This window comes from Alexandromys fortis, unplaced genomic scaffold (assembly GCF_014885135.2).
Source record: "Alexandromys fortis isolate MF-2015 unplaced genomic scaffold, M_Fortis_MF-2015_v1.1 scaffold_20, whole genome shotgun sequence".
Classification (NCBI taxonomy): Eukaryota; Metazoa; Chordata; class Mammalia; order Rodentia; family Cricetidae; genus Alexandromys; species Alexandromys fortis.
In genome coordinates, this window is record NW_026067903.1 from 8,541,712 (window position 1) to 8,556,847 (window position 15,136).

The 15,136-nt window shown below is 37.6% G+C and overlaps 1 protein-coding gene across 6 annotated transcripts in view; it reads left to right on the forward strand.

The window, feature by feature from the left end:
- The window catches only part of Znf451 (zinc finger protein 451), a 57,240-nt gene that overhangs the window by 5,742 nt on the left and 36,362 nt on the right, over nucleotides 1-15,136 (forward strand). For 4 of the 6 annotated variants that reach the window (XR_007590485.1, XM_050134610.1, XM_050134609.1 and 1 more), the window contains exon 3: nucleotides 4,298-4,378. Coding sequence is in view for 4 of the 6 variants with exons in the window: in XM_050134610.1 (XP_049990567.1) it covers nucleotides 4,298-4,378 (81 nt within the window). In the remaining 2 variants the exon portion in view is untranslated. Of the gene's footprint in view, nucleotides 1-4,297; nucleotides 4,379-6,149; nucleotides 11,982-15,136 lie in introns of those variants that run through there. The other 2 variants (XM_050134613.1, XM_050134611.1) reach the window with 2 other exon arrangements.

A 15,136-nucleotide genomic window follows, 5' to 3' on the forward strand; every position in this document is an offset into this window, starting at 1 on the left:
GTATTAGCATCTCTTTCCAAATAGAAAAATTGGTGGTTTTCATTTTGAGAATTGGTATTTAATTACAGTAATGCGAATAGTTTATTGCAATATATTTTAAAACTTAGAATAGTCTTGTATTTCTGATATGTTCTGCATGAGCCTCTCCTGCTAAATTGTAATGGCATTTTGAGTTGAATCCTTTATTTTGTTACTGGTACAAGAGGAGATAAGACTGATTTACTAATTAGTAGTATAAGTTCATATAAAATACCATTTAATTTAAGGACATAGGTAGTCGTTATAAATATTACAGGAATAAATATAGGAGGTAATCTTTTTCTTCATATTTGCATTGTGAACATTACTTCTTGAGGAATTAGTAACTTATTTGATTGGGCAACATTATGAAATATAATTCAGGCAGTGGTGATTTTTATTTTGCTTTTTACTGAAAGGGAACATGTTAACTTGGAAACTTAGGTAATAAGCAGCAATTTTTTAAAAATTTGATTTATACTTAAAAGTGTCTCTCAGTTAATAGTGACTGCACAATCACTCAGTTTTATTATCTGTAAAATAGGATGATTTCAGTAATCAGAATCTCTGTAAAGCAGTTATGAAAATTGGATGGTATAATTTGGAAAACCTAGCACAGAGCCTGGTATGGGGCTAGATACATTTTCTCCATTAGGAGTAGAATAAGTGGAGTACTACATGTTTTGGTTTCTCAGATTCAGAATGGCAAACAGTTTTAAGTAAAGATAAAAGGAAAGTTGATTTTGGTGAGTGCCTGAAATCCAAGCGGTGGAGAGATTGAGGGTAGCTATTGATACAAGCAACATACAGGGACTTCATGGTTAGCCTGGGGACTGTAAGGAGTGAGATCCCATCTCAAGAGAAAACAAGCCAGTGTGGTGGTATATACTTGTAATCACAGCACTCAGGAGACTGAGGCAGGAGGATTACCTCTAATTTATTTTATATCTGCCGTGCAAATTAGTTAAACGTGTGCTCTACTTACACAGAAGTATTTTTCTTTGGCGTGCTTATAATTTTCCTTCCAGTCGTTAATGTCTCCTGTATTACTTTTCTCATTGCTGTCATCAGATACTTGACTGCAACCTATGCAATGAAGGGCTTATTTTGGCTCACCCTCCACAGTAGGGAGGAAAACATGGTGGCAGGAATATAGAAACAGCTGCTCATGTGTCCACAGGCAGGAAGCAGAAATTGTGCCCCCTCTTACCGGCCATGGGGTAGTGCTGCTCAAGAGTAGGGAGGGTCTTCTCAGTCGTGTCAAGTACAGTCTTCAAGTTCTTCTCCTTGTCTCATTCTATCCCTTGTAAGTTAGTAATCATTTGTTGCATAAGTGAAAATTCCCCCTTCTGTTTTCTCTTGTCCTGGGTATTTTTTATTATTTTGTCTTAATGACTATAAATTGTATGAAATTATCTTTTATAGTTCAGCAACAGTTGCATATCAGAGAAATGATTTAGTAGTAAAGTTCTGGTAGTCTTGCTTTATCTATCTGATCTTATTTTTGGCCATATGTATCTTTAACTACATTTTAAGAATTGTTAAATTTTGTATATTTGAGCCAGCATTTTGCCTGGGCTGGTCTTGGGAACTTAATAACCTTCTTGCCTTTGCCTATTGAATGCTGGGATTTTAGATATATGCTATCACACCTGACTTAAGTCTTTTTATTTTCCCTGGTACTGGGGATTGAACCTCAGGGCCTTGTGCATGTTAAGATCCCCACCACCAGGTTGCACCACCAATCCCTTGCATATTCTTTAGTCCTGGCCTTGAACTTATAGCATGTCCTGTATTACAGGCCTGTGCTACACATGCCCAGCTTATTTTCGTTTTCTTTCTTTTTTTTTTTTTAAATATTTATTTATTTATTTATTATGTATACAATATTCTGTCTGTGTGTATGTCTGCAGGCCAGAAGAGGGCACCAGACCTCATTCCAGATGGTTGTGAGCCACCATGTGGTTGACTGGGAATTGAACTCAGGACCTTTGTAAGAGCAGGCAATGCTCTTAACCACTGAGCCATCTCTCCAGCCCCCTTATTTTCGTTTTCTTGATAGATTTCTGTAATGTCCAGCTGGCTCTGGCCTGCAATTCCCTAAGTATTACAGCCTGGCTAGCCTAGAACTTACCAGACTCTCGGTGCTGGGACTATAGGTGTGTACTAAGACCAATTTCTCTTTTTTATTTATGGAAATTCTACCCCTACCTCTGTGTTTGTGTTATTACCTGGAGACTTTCTCGATGCATTCTATCTGTGTACAGTAGTAAGTTCCTACAAGTCAGGTCTGATGACACAGCTATGATGCCTGGGATCCCTGTACTCAGGAGGCTGAGGAAGATTGTGGATTTGAGGCCAGAATGGGCTGCATAAAAAAGTTCCAGGCCACCCAGGCTTCATAGACCCTATTTGTCAGAAATAAACCAGAAAGTGGAGTATAGTGTAACAAGTTCTTAAATAACATTGCTTGAATAATCCAGACTATGGTGATAATATCAATGGTCAAAGCAGATCCATTTTCATCTTTTTTACTGCCTTCTTGAATTTGAACATATGGTCAAATGATTGGACAATATCAGTACCAAGAGTAGACTTTAGTCTTAAAGTAGATGATACATCTCTGTTGACCATGTGATTATTTCCCTCCCCCCTCCCCCATGAATGTTCATCTTAACAGCTTGAGCAAAAATTCCAGTTCCTTTATCACATTTCATGGTTTTAAAGTTTTGCTCACCAGTTTTATCTTGATGTCCAGATCACTATCCAGAAGGATGGTAATTTATGGCTTATTAAAACCTGAGAGAAACACGATCTGGAGGGAGAGAATCTTGAGCTAGATGTTCTTACCTTCTGTCTACAGCAAGCATCCTTCTTCCCTCTATGATCTCTTAAGATCGGTTGTGTTTTTTTTTTTTCCTATGTCCCCCTTCCCTTTTATTTCAATGTATTAGATTTTAAAATTATGAGTCAAGTTCTCACTTCATAGCCCAGCCTGGCCCTTGAACTTCTACATTATCCCCCAGTGCTAATAAAATAGGCATATACCAGTCATATGTAGATTTTAGAGGTTTTTGTTTGTTTGTTTGTTTTTATATTGCTCTCTTTGTCTTTTACGGTATGGTTTATGTGCTTACAAAGCTTTATTTAACATTTCTCTTTCAAAAGTCATAGTAGTTTTGGTGCTCAGTGTTTTTGCCCACATTCTACACTGATGACATTATATTGGCTGTAATCATTTCGGTTTAGTTGAGAATTTAGTAGTTTTCTTGGGGCAGGGGGCGGGGAGCATCTTCCAAATCTTGCTCCCAAAATGTTCATATTCCTAAATTACAGACCTGCATGTTCAGTTGTTGGCCAGGCACCTTTGTGTACATTTGCAATGCTGGCGTTGGTATATTTCTAGTCACTTGAACTACTTTGATTTCTTGATTTTGTTTTTTTGTTTGTTTGTTTGTTTGGTTGGTTGGTTGGTTGGTTTTGGTTCTTTGGATAAGATTTCATTTTCTCATCTATTTTTTTTTTTCCATTGTGCCCAGGTTCTCTTAGGTGCACTTCACTCTTTTTATCATTACCTTTAAAAGTTGTACATTATTGTGTGTCTGTACTAATAAGTTATCTTGTTTTCCCAGTTTTTGTATTCTTCTGTGATGTTCCTATAATGTTATTCCCATTGTGATGTTACTTACTAATTCCTTTTTGCCTGTAGAATCGAGAGCTGGACTTTTAGCCTGATATAAGAATAGGAAGAAGATTGGAGAAGAATCTGGGTTTAATGTTTTACTCTCTTAAGTTTAGGGAAATGAAGCTAAGTTATTGGTCAAAGATCTCTGTGATCACAAATTTGGATATCTTACTGTTGGTACTCATCCTAGGTGAAATGCACTGGGTCGTAGTATCCCTGTGGGTTTAGGTTTAACTTTTAGATGCCCCCCCCCCTTTTCTTTTTAAAGATACTGTCTCACTTTGTAGGCCATGGTCTAGAACTTGCTGTGATATAGTCCAGCTGGTCTTGAACATGTAGTCATCCTGCCTCAGTTTTAAACTGCTTAGTACTATAGGCATGTACCATCATGCCTGGCTCATTCACCTTAAAAAAAAAAAAAAAAAAAACTCTGAATAGTTACTTTTGCTTATAATTTGTTTGTTTGGGTTTTTTTTTTTTCTACTACTTGTATGTGTTCCTTCTCAGAACCAATCCCAACAAAAAACATTGTTTAAAATTCTGGTTTGGTTTAAATGATGTTCATGATATGCATTTCTTCAATTCTGTTTATAGGAAGGACCATTAAGACCTGTTCTTGAATATATTGATCTGGTCAGCAGTGATGATGAAGAGCCTACCACCTCTCATAGTGATGTAAGTACATTACATTTGATTTAAACTTTTTCACTTGTGTCAGTTAAGAGTTTTTTTTTTTTTTTCTGAAGAGTGAGGAAAGCAATAATAACTGTGTTTAAGAGCATCAGTGCTCTAGAAAATGTTCATTTCTGTCAGGATGGACCAGCATAGTTAGTTCAAGGAGTCTTTCACTTCTTCAGTTCTTAAATTTGTAGGGAACTTAACACTGGAGAGAAATAACTGATAGAAAGGGAATTGTAATTAAAAACCACAAGCTTTTTGCTCACCTCCACCCCCTTCTTTCTTACAACTCTCTTCTGGTATTTATACAGCTGAATTCTTCACTTTTTTTGAACTATGTGGCCAGAGAAAATTTGTATTGGGAGAAAGGAAGTGTGAAGATCTTTCAGGAAATGGAATGTGGAGACTTAGAGCCGATAAATGATTCCAGTCTTCTCTCCTTTTATCCTTTCCTCTCCCCATCCTTAGAACTGGTACATGTGATCTGCTACTTGTAGGGTTGACCTTTAAACTGATGCCATACTCTAAGAGTTGAATTCCTTGAACCCTTCATGGCAATGTTGGCTTCCATTTGTTACTGCTTAGCCCAAATTTCTGTTAATGAACTTTTCTTGATTAGAGAATTCCTAGTTCTTGCTTGCTTGTGGTGACCAGAGCCTTCTTGTTTTATGACATAGGGACTTGAGACTTGGATCTGTGATCAGAATGGCTCAGTTTGAGATTTCTCTCACTTCATCTTAGCCCTTGCATTGTGTTGCTTTATTTTTTTGTTTTTGTTTTGCAATTCAAATGAGAATTAATTCTGCCTCACAGTATTGTCTTGGGGATGAAATGAAAAAGTAAATATATAAGTTCCTTAAAACTACAAATATTAAGCAGAAATATGCAACCGGAAGGATATTCATGGGGAGTTAAGAAAAAAATCTTAAGGCAATTTAAAATGACCCCACTTGAGGGAATTAAAATTTTTTTTTCCATTTCAGTAGTACTCTATTCAAGTTTTCTCCGCCATCATCTTCCACTTGCTGTCTTTTATATACTGAACAGATGTTTTTTTCTTTTATTAGTTGTTATTACAAGTGTCCTTACCGCAGCATCTTTTCTTAGCCTGGGATTAAGCAAGAGAGTGTAATAAGTACTACTTTGAACTGAATTTTTGTTTGGGGTGTGTGTGTGTGTGTGTACAAGTTTGTATGGATGTGTGCAAATGTATGTGCAGGTGCAAGAACACACATGTGAAGGCCAGAGGCTAACATCAGGGTTCTTCTTCAGTTGCTTTCTACCTTACTTATTTTACTTTATTTTTGAGGAACTCTTAATGAACCTGGAGCTGGCTGGCTAACTACACTGTCTGGCCAGTGCATTTGGGATTTGCTTGTGTACATTTCCCCAGTGCTAGAATTACAGATGTCCAGTTGCATGCCTTGCTTTTATGTGGATACTAGGCATCTAAACTCAGGTCCTCATATTTGTGTGACAAGCACTTTACATTCTAAACCATCTCCCAACTCCAAAATGATTTTATTTTTATCATGTTTTTTTTTACGTTCAACATTAATGCTTATTGTTTTAGTGGGGTCAAGGGTAATGAATCCTGTGCATTTGTCTTCTGTTTTCTTTTGCTGACCTACTGTTTCTGTCATTCTTATTTATAATAATATAAAATTTGAATTCTACTTACTGGACATGCATCTCTGCACTTGAAAGTTAACATATTAAAAGCATTTTTTTTTCTTCCTTGGTTTTCTTGTTCATGTGGATAACCCAGAGAATGCCTGAATCTAAGGTGCCACCCTCTGAGAATCATCGCCCAGAAATGTGCTCTAGCTGCAGTGTTCCTCTTCCCATTGGAGACAGCAGCTCCTCCTCTGGGAGTTGTGCCAACAGTCCACAAAGAATAGTTTCTCAACCTTCTTCTGTTGAGAATCAATTGGAGAACCAGAAAAATGATCAAAATAATTCAGATATTAATATCTCTGAAACAGAGACACTTAAATCACAAAACAGTCAGACTCTACCTTCATCATCACTACTGGTCCCCCAAGAGTCTTTGGCTTTTTCTGAGGTCAAAGAAGATTTACCTATCATGATGTCTTCAGCTTCACAGAATGGACAGGATGCCATCCTGTATCTCCAGACACAAGTGGCTGAGATGTCCAGAGTCATACGTGATCTGCAGTCCAGGAGTTGTTTTAGATTTCATCATTCTAGGTCAAGTGAGAACTCGTCAGTTCCTTGGGATATGTCCACCTCTAAGGAGGACGGCTTATCTACAGTTGAAGAAGAGGCTGATTGCAAATCTCCATCAGCTGATGACAAAGGGCAGCCAACTGACCCCATGCAATCTAGTTTCACGGGTCTTTTGAAGAGAATGGAACAAAGAGGTGTTATAAAGAGGGTGACAATACAGTCTGAAACCGAAACATGTGAGGGGAAGCCGGATTGGATGACCTCTAAAAAACGTTTGGTTCCTCCATTGCATCCACTTTTGAGAATTGCCACCACTGAAGTTTTTAAAGACCCTGCTGATTGCCATCCTTCTTCCTTCATGGGACATAGGGTATATCCTGTGGCCAAGGACACATCTCCTTTCCAACCAAATCCACCAGCTGAGGGACCCATTATAGATGTACTAGAACATAGCAAAAGAGGAAACACGACATCTCCTTTAGACTCTACCTCAAAAGAAATGGAGGTCATGGGTTGTAGGTTCTACCACGCTGCTTCCATTGCAGCCCGAGCTGCCAGCTATATGGCCTATATGACTCAGTATCAGCGTAAACTCTGGGAAGACATGGAAGATCTGGTTCATGATCCAGAGTTTGATCGTGGAAAAGCAAGGTGTATAATATCGGATGGCATGGATGCAGGACTTTGGCAGCTTTGTACCACCAGGGACATAATGGACTCTGTAGTCAGAGTTATGGCCATGGCAGTAGACTATAGAAGACAGGCCTGGCTTCGACTTACATCTCTCACTAAGAAAACCCAGGAGAAGATCTTACACTTGCCCTTTGATGGTACATCTCTTTTTGGACAAGATGTGAATGCTATTGTTGCAGAAGACAATAGTATTAAAGAAAATGAATATAAAGATCACAATAAATACTATACTCAGCATCGATACTTTTATAGTCATGATCAGAAAGCACATTATCACAACAGAGGGTACTCCAAAGGGGATTGGTACAAACCCCGGAATCACCCTTATAGATATAGAAAAAAGGGAGACTCTCCAGAGCGACATGGGTATAAAAATTAATACTCTGGATGTTTAGCAGATTAGCCTTCCAAGATCCTACTTTACCTGTTTTTCCTCAAGTTGGGGTCATCTCAAAAAAATGAGTGCATGTCTGGAATAATCACAGCTGATGTTTGAGTTCTAGACTTTTGGAATGAAGTTTATAATAAAAAGACTTAAGCTTTGTTGGCCAAATGGAGACTTTGCTCTAAGGAGTATTGGACAGGGGTTTACCCATTATTTTTGTTCCAAAATAAGTCAGTCCAGAGAAGGTTACTCAGGAATCTGAATCTTCTGGAATTAAAAGAAAATATGTAGATTCATGCCTCAGGAAAATCTTGTTGGTAAACTGAGGACTAACAGATTTTGGATCTGGAAACAATTTGCTACTAGATCAGTGTTTACTAAGACTGAAGTGCAAAACCTTCATTTTTAGATCACCAGTGCTTCTGGAACTTCAGGCTTCAGCTTGATGGGTCATCAAAAAGTGGTAGATGTGTTACAGCCCCTCTGTTAAGATTATCAGCTCACCATAGTTATCAGTCATGAAGCTATATGTCTGCTGGAATTCCTTAAAATTTTTGCCAAATCCAGTTTACTTCTAACTGGGATGATTAAATGTCACAGGTCTACTTTTGGACTCAAAGTGGAAAAAGTATTTTCCTACCTGTAACATGACTGTAGAAAAGTTAAACTCTTCATCCTGACTGAAGGCTACCACACCATCACTGCTCATAACGCTGCATGTGGGATAGCTTTCATTGCCATCAATCCTTGTAGTCTTTGACTTACCACCTGTGAGACTCAGGCATGAAAGTGGGCCTTCCAGTGAGACGGCCTTCTTAGACCTGTTTTCTAAGCAGTTGGTTCTTTTGAGCTTGATAGTGCATTCCATTCTCAGTACTATAGACAAATGCATCGCCATGGCCCTGGAAATACAGAATATTATTCCCATCATCCAGGCATGCAAATCTGAACTCTTTAAGAGCAAGAATTCCAAACATGCCTGACAATCTGGTCTCTTGAAGTAAAGAGGGATGACATTAGCCTAGACTTCCTTGAGAAATCCCTGATAACGTAAAGTGTGATTGGGTGTTTTCAAGATACACAGCTGTTTCTGAATATAGATGATAATACTTCTTATTGAATTCTTGAAAGGTTGGAATCAACACTTGAGTGATGTGTTCTTGGTTGACTTAATTTGTCGTGTAATCCAACTGGACTAACTCTAAGAGATGATTTACATTTTGCTCCCAATAATAATGCTCCATCTTTCTGGAGCTGGCAGCAGATACCTCAGTTATGTTAGTGTCCCACGGTATCATCTCTCTAATCTCAAGGCAATGGCTGTATAATATACTAGGCCCTATGTCCTTGTCTTCACAGCATGACTTTTAAAGTAGAAAGTGTCAAGTTTGAGGAGGTTTGAACACTTCACCTAATGTAACTTGGCAGCCAAAAAATAATTTTTTCACAAATGTAATTATGTAACGTCTTGGATGTTCAAACACCTGCTTTTTCTTTATTTTTAATCTGCTTGATCAAAATGTTTTAAGTATACTATTAGTGGAATATAGCACTGTCTTATGGGTTTGTGTGATTTCTGTTTCTTACCATGATTCTTACATCATAGTAGTTGACATTTTCTGTGATGCTAACCTCTTTGTAAGTCATTAGACAATGCCTTCTTCCTTTCATACCCATAACCAGCACTCTGCTTAATCTACATTTCTTTGTCTTACTACATAGAACTTGATAGGTATACCAGGCTGGCCTTGGACCCATAGCGATCAGCTTAGCTCTGCCTCCAAATAAAGGCCCGGCTGGCACTTCTCATTTGTGCATCTAGATTGAAGGCATGGATTTCACAGCTTGGATGAAGTTACTTTGTCAGATCATTTTAGGGTACTGTATTGGACCTATTTGTTTTCTTTGTAGATTAAACCTGAGCTAGTTATCAAGCATTTAGCAAATTTAACCAAATTGTATCTAGGGTTAATATTTAACTTACTTTTCTGTATCGTCAACAAAATTTTACTTTGACTTCCTTAGAACATTCCAGGGCTCTAAGTGTCTCTCAGATGAGCTCCAGAAAAAAAAACAGACTTTTGTAGCTCACAGCGAATTCTATACAAAGGCGTAGACTCAAGCCCCTACTGGTAGCAGTGCAGTTTCTTCTGAGAAAGGAGTAGCCACTCAGAAGGCACTGGGGAAAGGGTGCACGCAACTTTGTGCAGTGTTTCTGACTAGTTCGGGTTACTGCAGATGTTCCTCCTTTTCCATCTTGCCCTGAATTAGATGCTACATAGCACATATGATTTGAGAAACTGCTGTTGTTCAAAAACAAAACAAAAATAAATAATGCTTGAAGACGTGTTCTTGGAAACTGTTTTGGCATTCCCACCTAATTTATTTGTACCGATTATTGCTTTAAATAATAGTAGACAACATAAGAAGCACATGAAATTTAGCACTTTAATAATTTTCACAATATTATACACTGTTAAATATGTTCAGGACAGCACTACTATCATCTTAGATGTCTAAGCTATTTCTTAATGAAGTACATTGCTTGACTACTAATTGTTAAGTCCAAGCAACTCCAAAGGACTCAATTTTCCTGAAAGTGAAGAGTGTCAGGAAATCACCAGATTAGTGATTAAACAGAAAAACTAAAGTATTTGGCCCTTGAGTCGTTTGTGAACAGAGTATGGTAAGGTGGGAGCTCTCTTAGCTATAGCCACTTGACTCAGAAATATTCCAACATCTTTTACCTGTTTATCTTTTTTTTTTTAACTCTGGCAAACTTGAATGATTATGATGGTGTTATAAAAGTTGGTACTTGGTGTAGTGAGACAACCCCAGTAGACAGTACAGTAGAATATAGCATTTAGATTTAACCAAGCTAAATATTTAGATTGTGTCTGCAGAGCCTACAGCAGAATTTCCTATTAGGTTGAGTGAGAATATCACTAGCTTTTTTAGATACGTTGGAGTACTTAAAAGTTTAATGATTTGATTTTCTCGAAAGGGATGTGTTTAGTGATCCTTTCCTTCAAAATGTCCTTTCTTGACTAGACGTAAGATGTATTTGAAGACAATATGGTTTTTTGTAGTTACTGTGTATAGAGAAATACTATTTCCATTTATTTTTATATAAAGTGCCTTTTTAAATTTCATTATGTTTAAGACCTAACCTTTGATGTGGTGTTCATGTGACTTCACAGTGATTTACCTAGTTTATTATCTTTATTATCTGTACAATTGCACTATTTCCATGTACTTCTGAATGCTAATTTGTTTTTTATAGCTCTGTTACTAATTTCAGGAGGTTATAGAATAAATCTCCCTCTTTATTAATGTCACAGAAGTTCTTTTTAGGTTTTAATGATTGGTTTCTAGACATAAAAGTAGCTCTTTTTTTCTTTGTATATTCTAGATTTTCTGATGTAGTCATTTATCTCACATCTAACCTTGCTCATCATAGCCATAGTAAAACAACTTATATTTGCTTAATGGATGTGTTTACTGGGATAGAAACAGCAAGGTCATTTTAAACAGTAAAGTTGATGGCACTATATATTTATATATAGTAGTCTGTGGCAGCTTCCTTGTCAGTATAATTGTTTTTTTTTTTCCTTTTTAAACTGGCAGCTTCTTTATTAGTATAACTGCATTTATTAGCCTTCAAAATGCTATTTTTGAGGGCAGCATATATTCTTTCAGGCTACTTTACTGCATTATACCTAAGTGACCTGATTGATAGCGTCCTTAAGGGCCTGACACATCCAGGATATATACCTCTCAGGTGTTGTAAGCAAGGAGGTTGAAAAGACAAAGTCCAGAATTCCCTCTCTGTAGAATTGGATACTGATAAGGGTAACAGAAAGGTTAGCCACACTCATCATTCTTGAAGTTCTAGTTCATTGGGATTCTGCTGAAGGCTTAGGATTATGGGTTAGATCCTTTTAGGAGTAGAAGACTGCAATAACAATTTTTGTTCTTCAATGTGAGGCATATTTTGCCCCAGTTTTGCACTGTCCAGTTTCCCTGTTTTTGAAATTTACCCATATGTACTTAATGTTGATGGCTAGACCAATAACTAATTGTTACTGTGGATACATCTTATGCATGTCATTCAGTTAGTCAGGTTGATTCTGTGTGGTTTTTAGTGGACATACAAACTAGACAGTTTTTTTTCACTTAAAACTTAAAGAAGTTATCAGTAAGTGAGTGTTGATTACTGTATTGAATGCAGATTTTCTTGATAATTAGCAAGTTTCATAAACCATTAAGATCTATGGAGTATCCTTTCCTGGATGATTGAGAATGGTGTTTTATTAAATTCTTTTTCTCTTATTAGTGTAGACCCATTTTTGTACTCCTGTGTCATTATTTATTTGACTTTATTATAATGCACTTTTGTATTACTTAAGATCTTACTACTGGAGTTTGTGTTCACTTCCTGTAGGATGTAGAGGTGGTCCCAGTTCAGATTTGTCTTGAGAGGGGCTTTAGGTAGCGCCTCAGGCTGCCCCATACATAATTTTCCTGCTTTCACCTCCTGGAGGCAGGCACTTCAGGGGAATGGCACCATGCTGGGCTTTTAGTCATGCCAGTCTTGCTAAGGGTTTTGATACTGATCTGTCTTTACCCAGAATCTCTTCCCAAGGAAGTCTGATTTTTTCCCTTAATCTCTTTGATGTTGAGATTTTGTTTACTTAGCATAAATGTGTGTGCATGATATATGTGTGTGTATGGTGAGTGTGTGTGTGTGTGTGTGTGTGTGTGTGTGTGTGTGTGTAGCACATGGAGGCCAGAGGTTGATGTCAGGTGTCTTCTTTATTTACTTTTCGTTTGTTTGTTTGTTTGAGATAGGGTCTTTTATTGAACTATGAGTTCACAGGGTTAGCCAACCCAAGACTAGCTAGGCAGTGAGGTCCAGGAATTCTCCACCCCACCCCCACCTCATACTATATATATTACACATGCATGCTATTGTGCTCAGCATTTTACATGGGTACTTGAGTCCTTGTACTTATGTGGCAAGCACTTTATCTATTGAATCCTTTCCCCACCCACCAAAGGAAAACTTTGCACAAGTTTTCCTTCCGTCTCTCCCCCATCGCTTCCCTTCCCTCTCTCTTCCTCCCCAACCACCTCTCAATCCTATTTCATGTTCCTAAGTGCTGGAATTAGAAAGTGTGAGCCATTTTGTTCTACTAGCCAAGATTTTGATGTTAATTTGTATATTTAAATGTCATTTAATTTGTATGTTTAATGGTCAAGCATTTGTGATAAGAATGTATTTAGTTTTTCTTAAAATCTTTAAAAAAAAATACAGGGGCTGAGAATATAGTTCAGTGAGAAAGTACTTGCCTAATGGGCAACTGCATCAACCAGTAACGGTATGTCTAAACTCAGCACTTAGGGTGTAGGGCAGGAGGATCAGAAGTTCAACATCTTTAGCACTCTTTGAGTTTGTGGCCCTCACGGTCTACATGAGACCCTGTCTCAAAAAGAAAGAAAAAGAATTTCATAGCCAGTCCAGTCTCAGTTCTTCTTGACTCTTGAACTTTCATTGTTTTTTTGTTTGTTTGTTTGTTTGTTTTTTGGGTTTTTTTGTTTTTTTGTAATGTCTCATTTCATGGCATTTTCTTAGTTCAGATGTATATATTTAATTGGTGGTGTTGTTGCTGTTAGTTTTGTCTTAGATACAGTGTCTCTATAGTTCAGGTTGGCTCTGACTTCAAGACAATTTCACCTCACTTTCCCAAGTACTGGGATTCCAGAAATGAGCCATTGTATGTTCTTCACAGATGCATTCTGTATATTTTGTTAATGGTTAAATTTATTATCATAAAATTCATTTATAGTATAGTTCTGATATGTTTAAAGTCATCCAATCTTTGGGTTTTAAGGGCTTTACTAGTTTTTTTTTTTTTTTTTTTTTGAGGGAGTTATTGCAGGTGGTTTATTGGATTTTTCGAGGTTAGAGTTCTCAGGTTTCTTTTAGAACTTGGAAGACCTTAGATTTTGTTTTTGAGTATTATAGTGTGTATAGTATTCTTGCCTCTTCTCTTTGGTATAAGTGAAAGTAAATGTATATTTGGTGATATTTTTTAAAAATTCAACTTTGACTGTAAATGCCTCAAGTTTTGCTTTGTTAGAGGTTCTGTTCGTCCTTGTACAAGGCTAGCTTTCATGTGCTCCTTTTCCCATGAACTTTATGCCATACGTTTTGTTTTCTTTTCTGTAAGAGTGGAATGAAATTACCTCCAATCTTTAAGACACAGGGTGTGTTGTTGTTGCTTGGTGTGTGTGGGAGGGAGGTGCTTTCATAGAGGGTCTTGTTGTATAGCCCAGGCTGGCTCAGGACTTGTTGCAACCCTCCTGCCTCAAGTGCTAGGATTCCAAGTCTTGTTTGAAAAACATTTCATTGCCAGCTAAGTGTGATGTCCCATACCTTTGATTCCCAGCGTTATGGAGGCAGAGGCAGGCAGAAGATCCCTATCACTTCTAGGCCAGCCTGATCTATATGGCCAATGGTAGGCCAGCCAAGGCTACATAGTGAAACCCTGTTTCAAGAAAAAATTAAAAAAACAACAATAACAAGTCCTATTTCTTTGTGGAAATTTTCCTGTTTGGAATGCAGCCCATTCCATAATATCTTAAATAAAATATATTTAATATGTAAATAACCTCATTTAGATTCTTAGCACAGAATTGTGTATGTATTTATATTTCTTTAATGACCTGTAATAGCTCTGTGTATTGTGAATGGTTAGACTACCTTGATCTTGGTTGCAGTGGATTTGTCAGTTTCCTGTCTGGAAGAAAGGCAAGGACAGAATGTGTGTGCTGTATGTACTAAGTATTCCTAGCTACCTTCATCTCTGTGCAGATGTGTACCAGCGGTGTGCCTCCACTTTGATGTAGACTCCCTCGGGTCACATCTTCTAGGGACAAATCTTTTTCTGTTTATGGCTATCCATGCCCTCTTGTTAGTACTTGGTACTGAGTTTTAGTTATCCCACCTTTGAGATGAGGAATAGCCTTCACTCTTCCGTCGAGGTTCTGTACTATGGCTGTTGTCACAGTGCTCACAGCTTCTGCTCCACACTACTCAGACTCAGTTCACTCGTGGCATTGGTTAGTCATAATTTTTATCTCTTACTTTTTTGTTCCATTTTTGTGTAGTGAAACAAAGGTGGAATGGTGTTTGAATTTTAAAACACTAAAGGCTTTGACCTCAGTAGTAGCAAGTCACTTATTGTCTCAGCCTGTTTCCCTACTTTAAGGTACTAACTGGGTGCGGTGGAACACGCCATTACATGCCAGCACTGGGAGGCAGAGACAGGCTAATCTACATAGTGAGTTCCAGGACAGCCAGGCCTACATGGACCCTGCCTCCAGACAAATAAATACTTTGAAAAACACTAAAGCCTAATGCAGATTTAATTTTATAACTAATTTTGTTATTCTGCGTTCTTAGATATCCTGTGAATGGGATG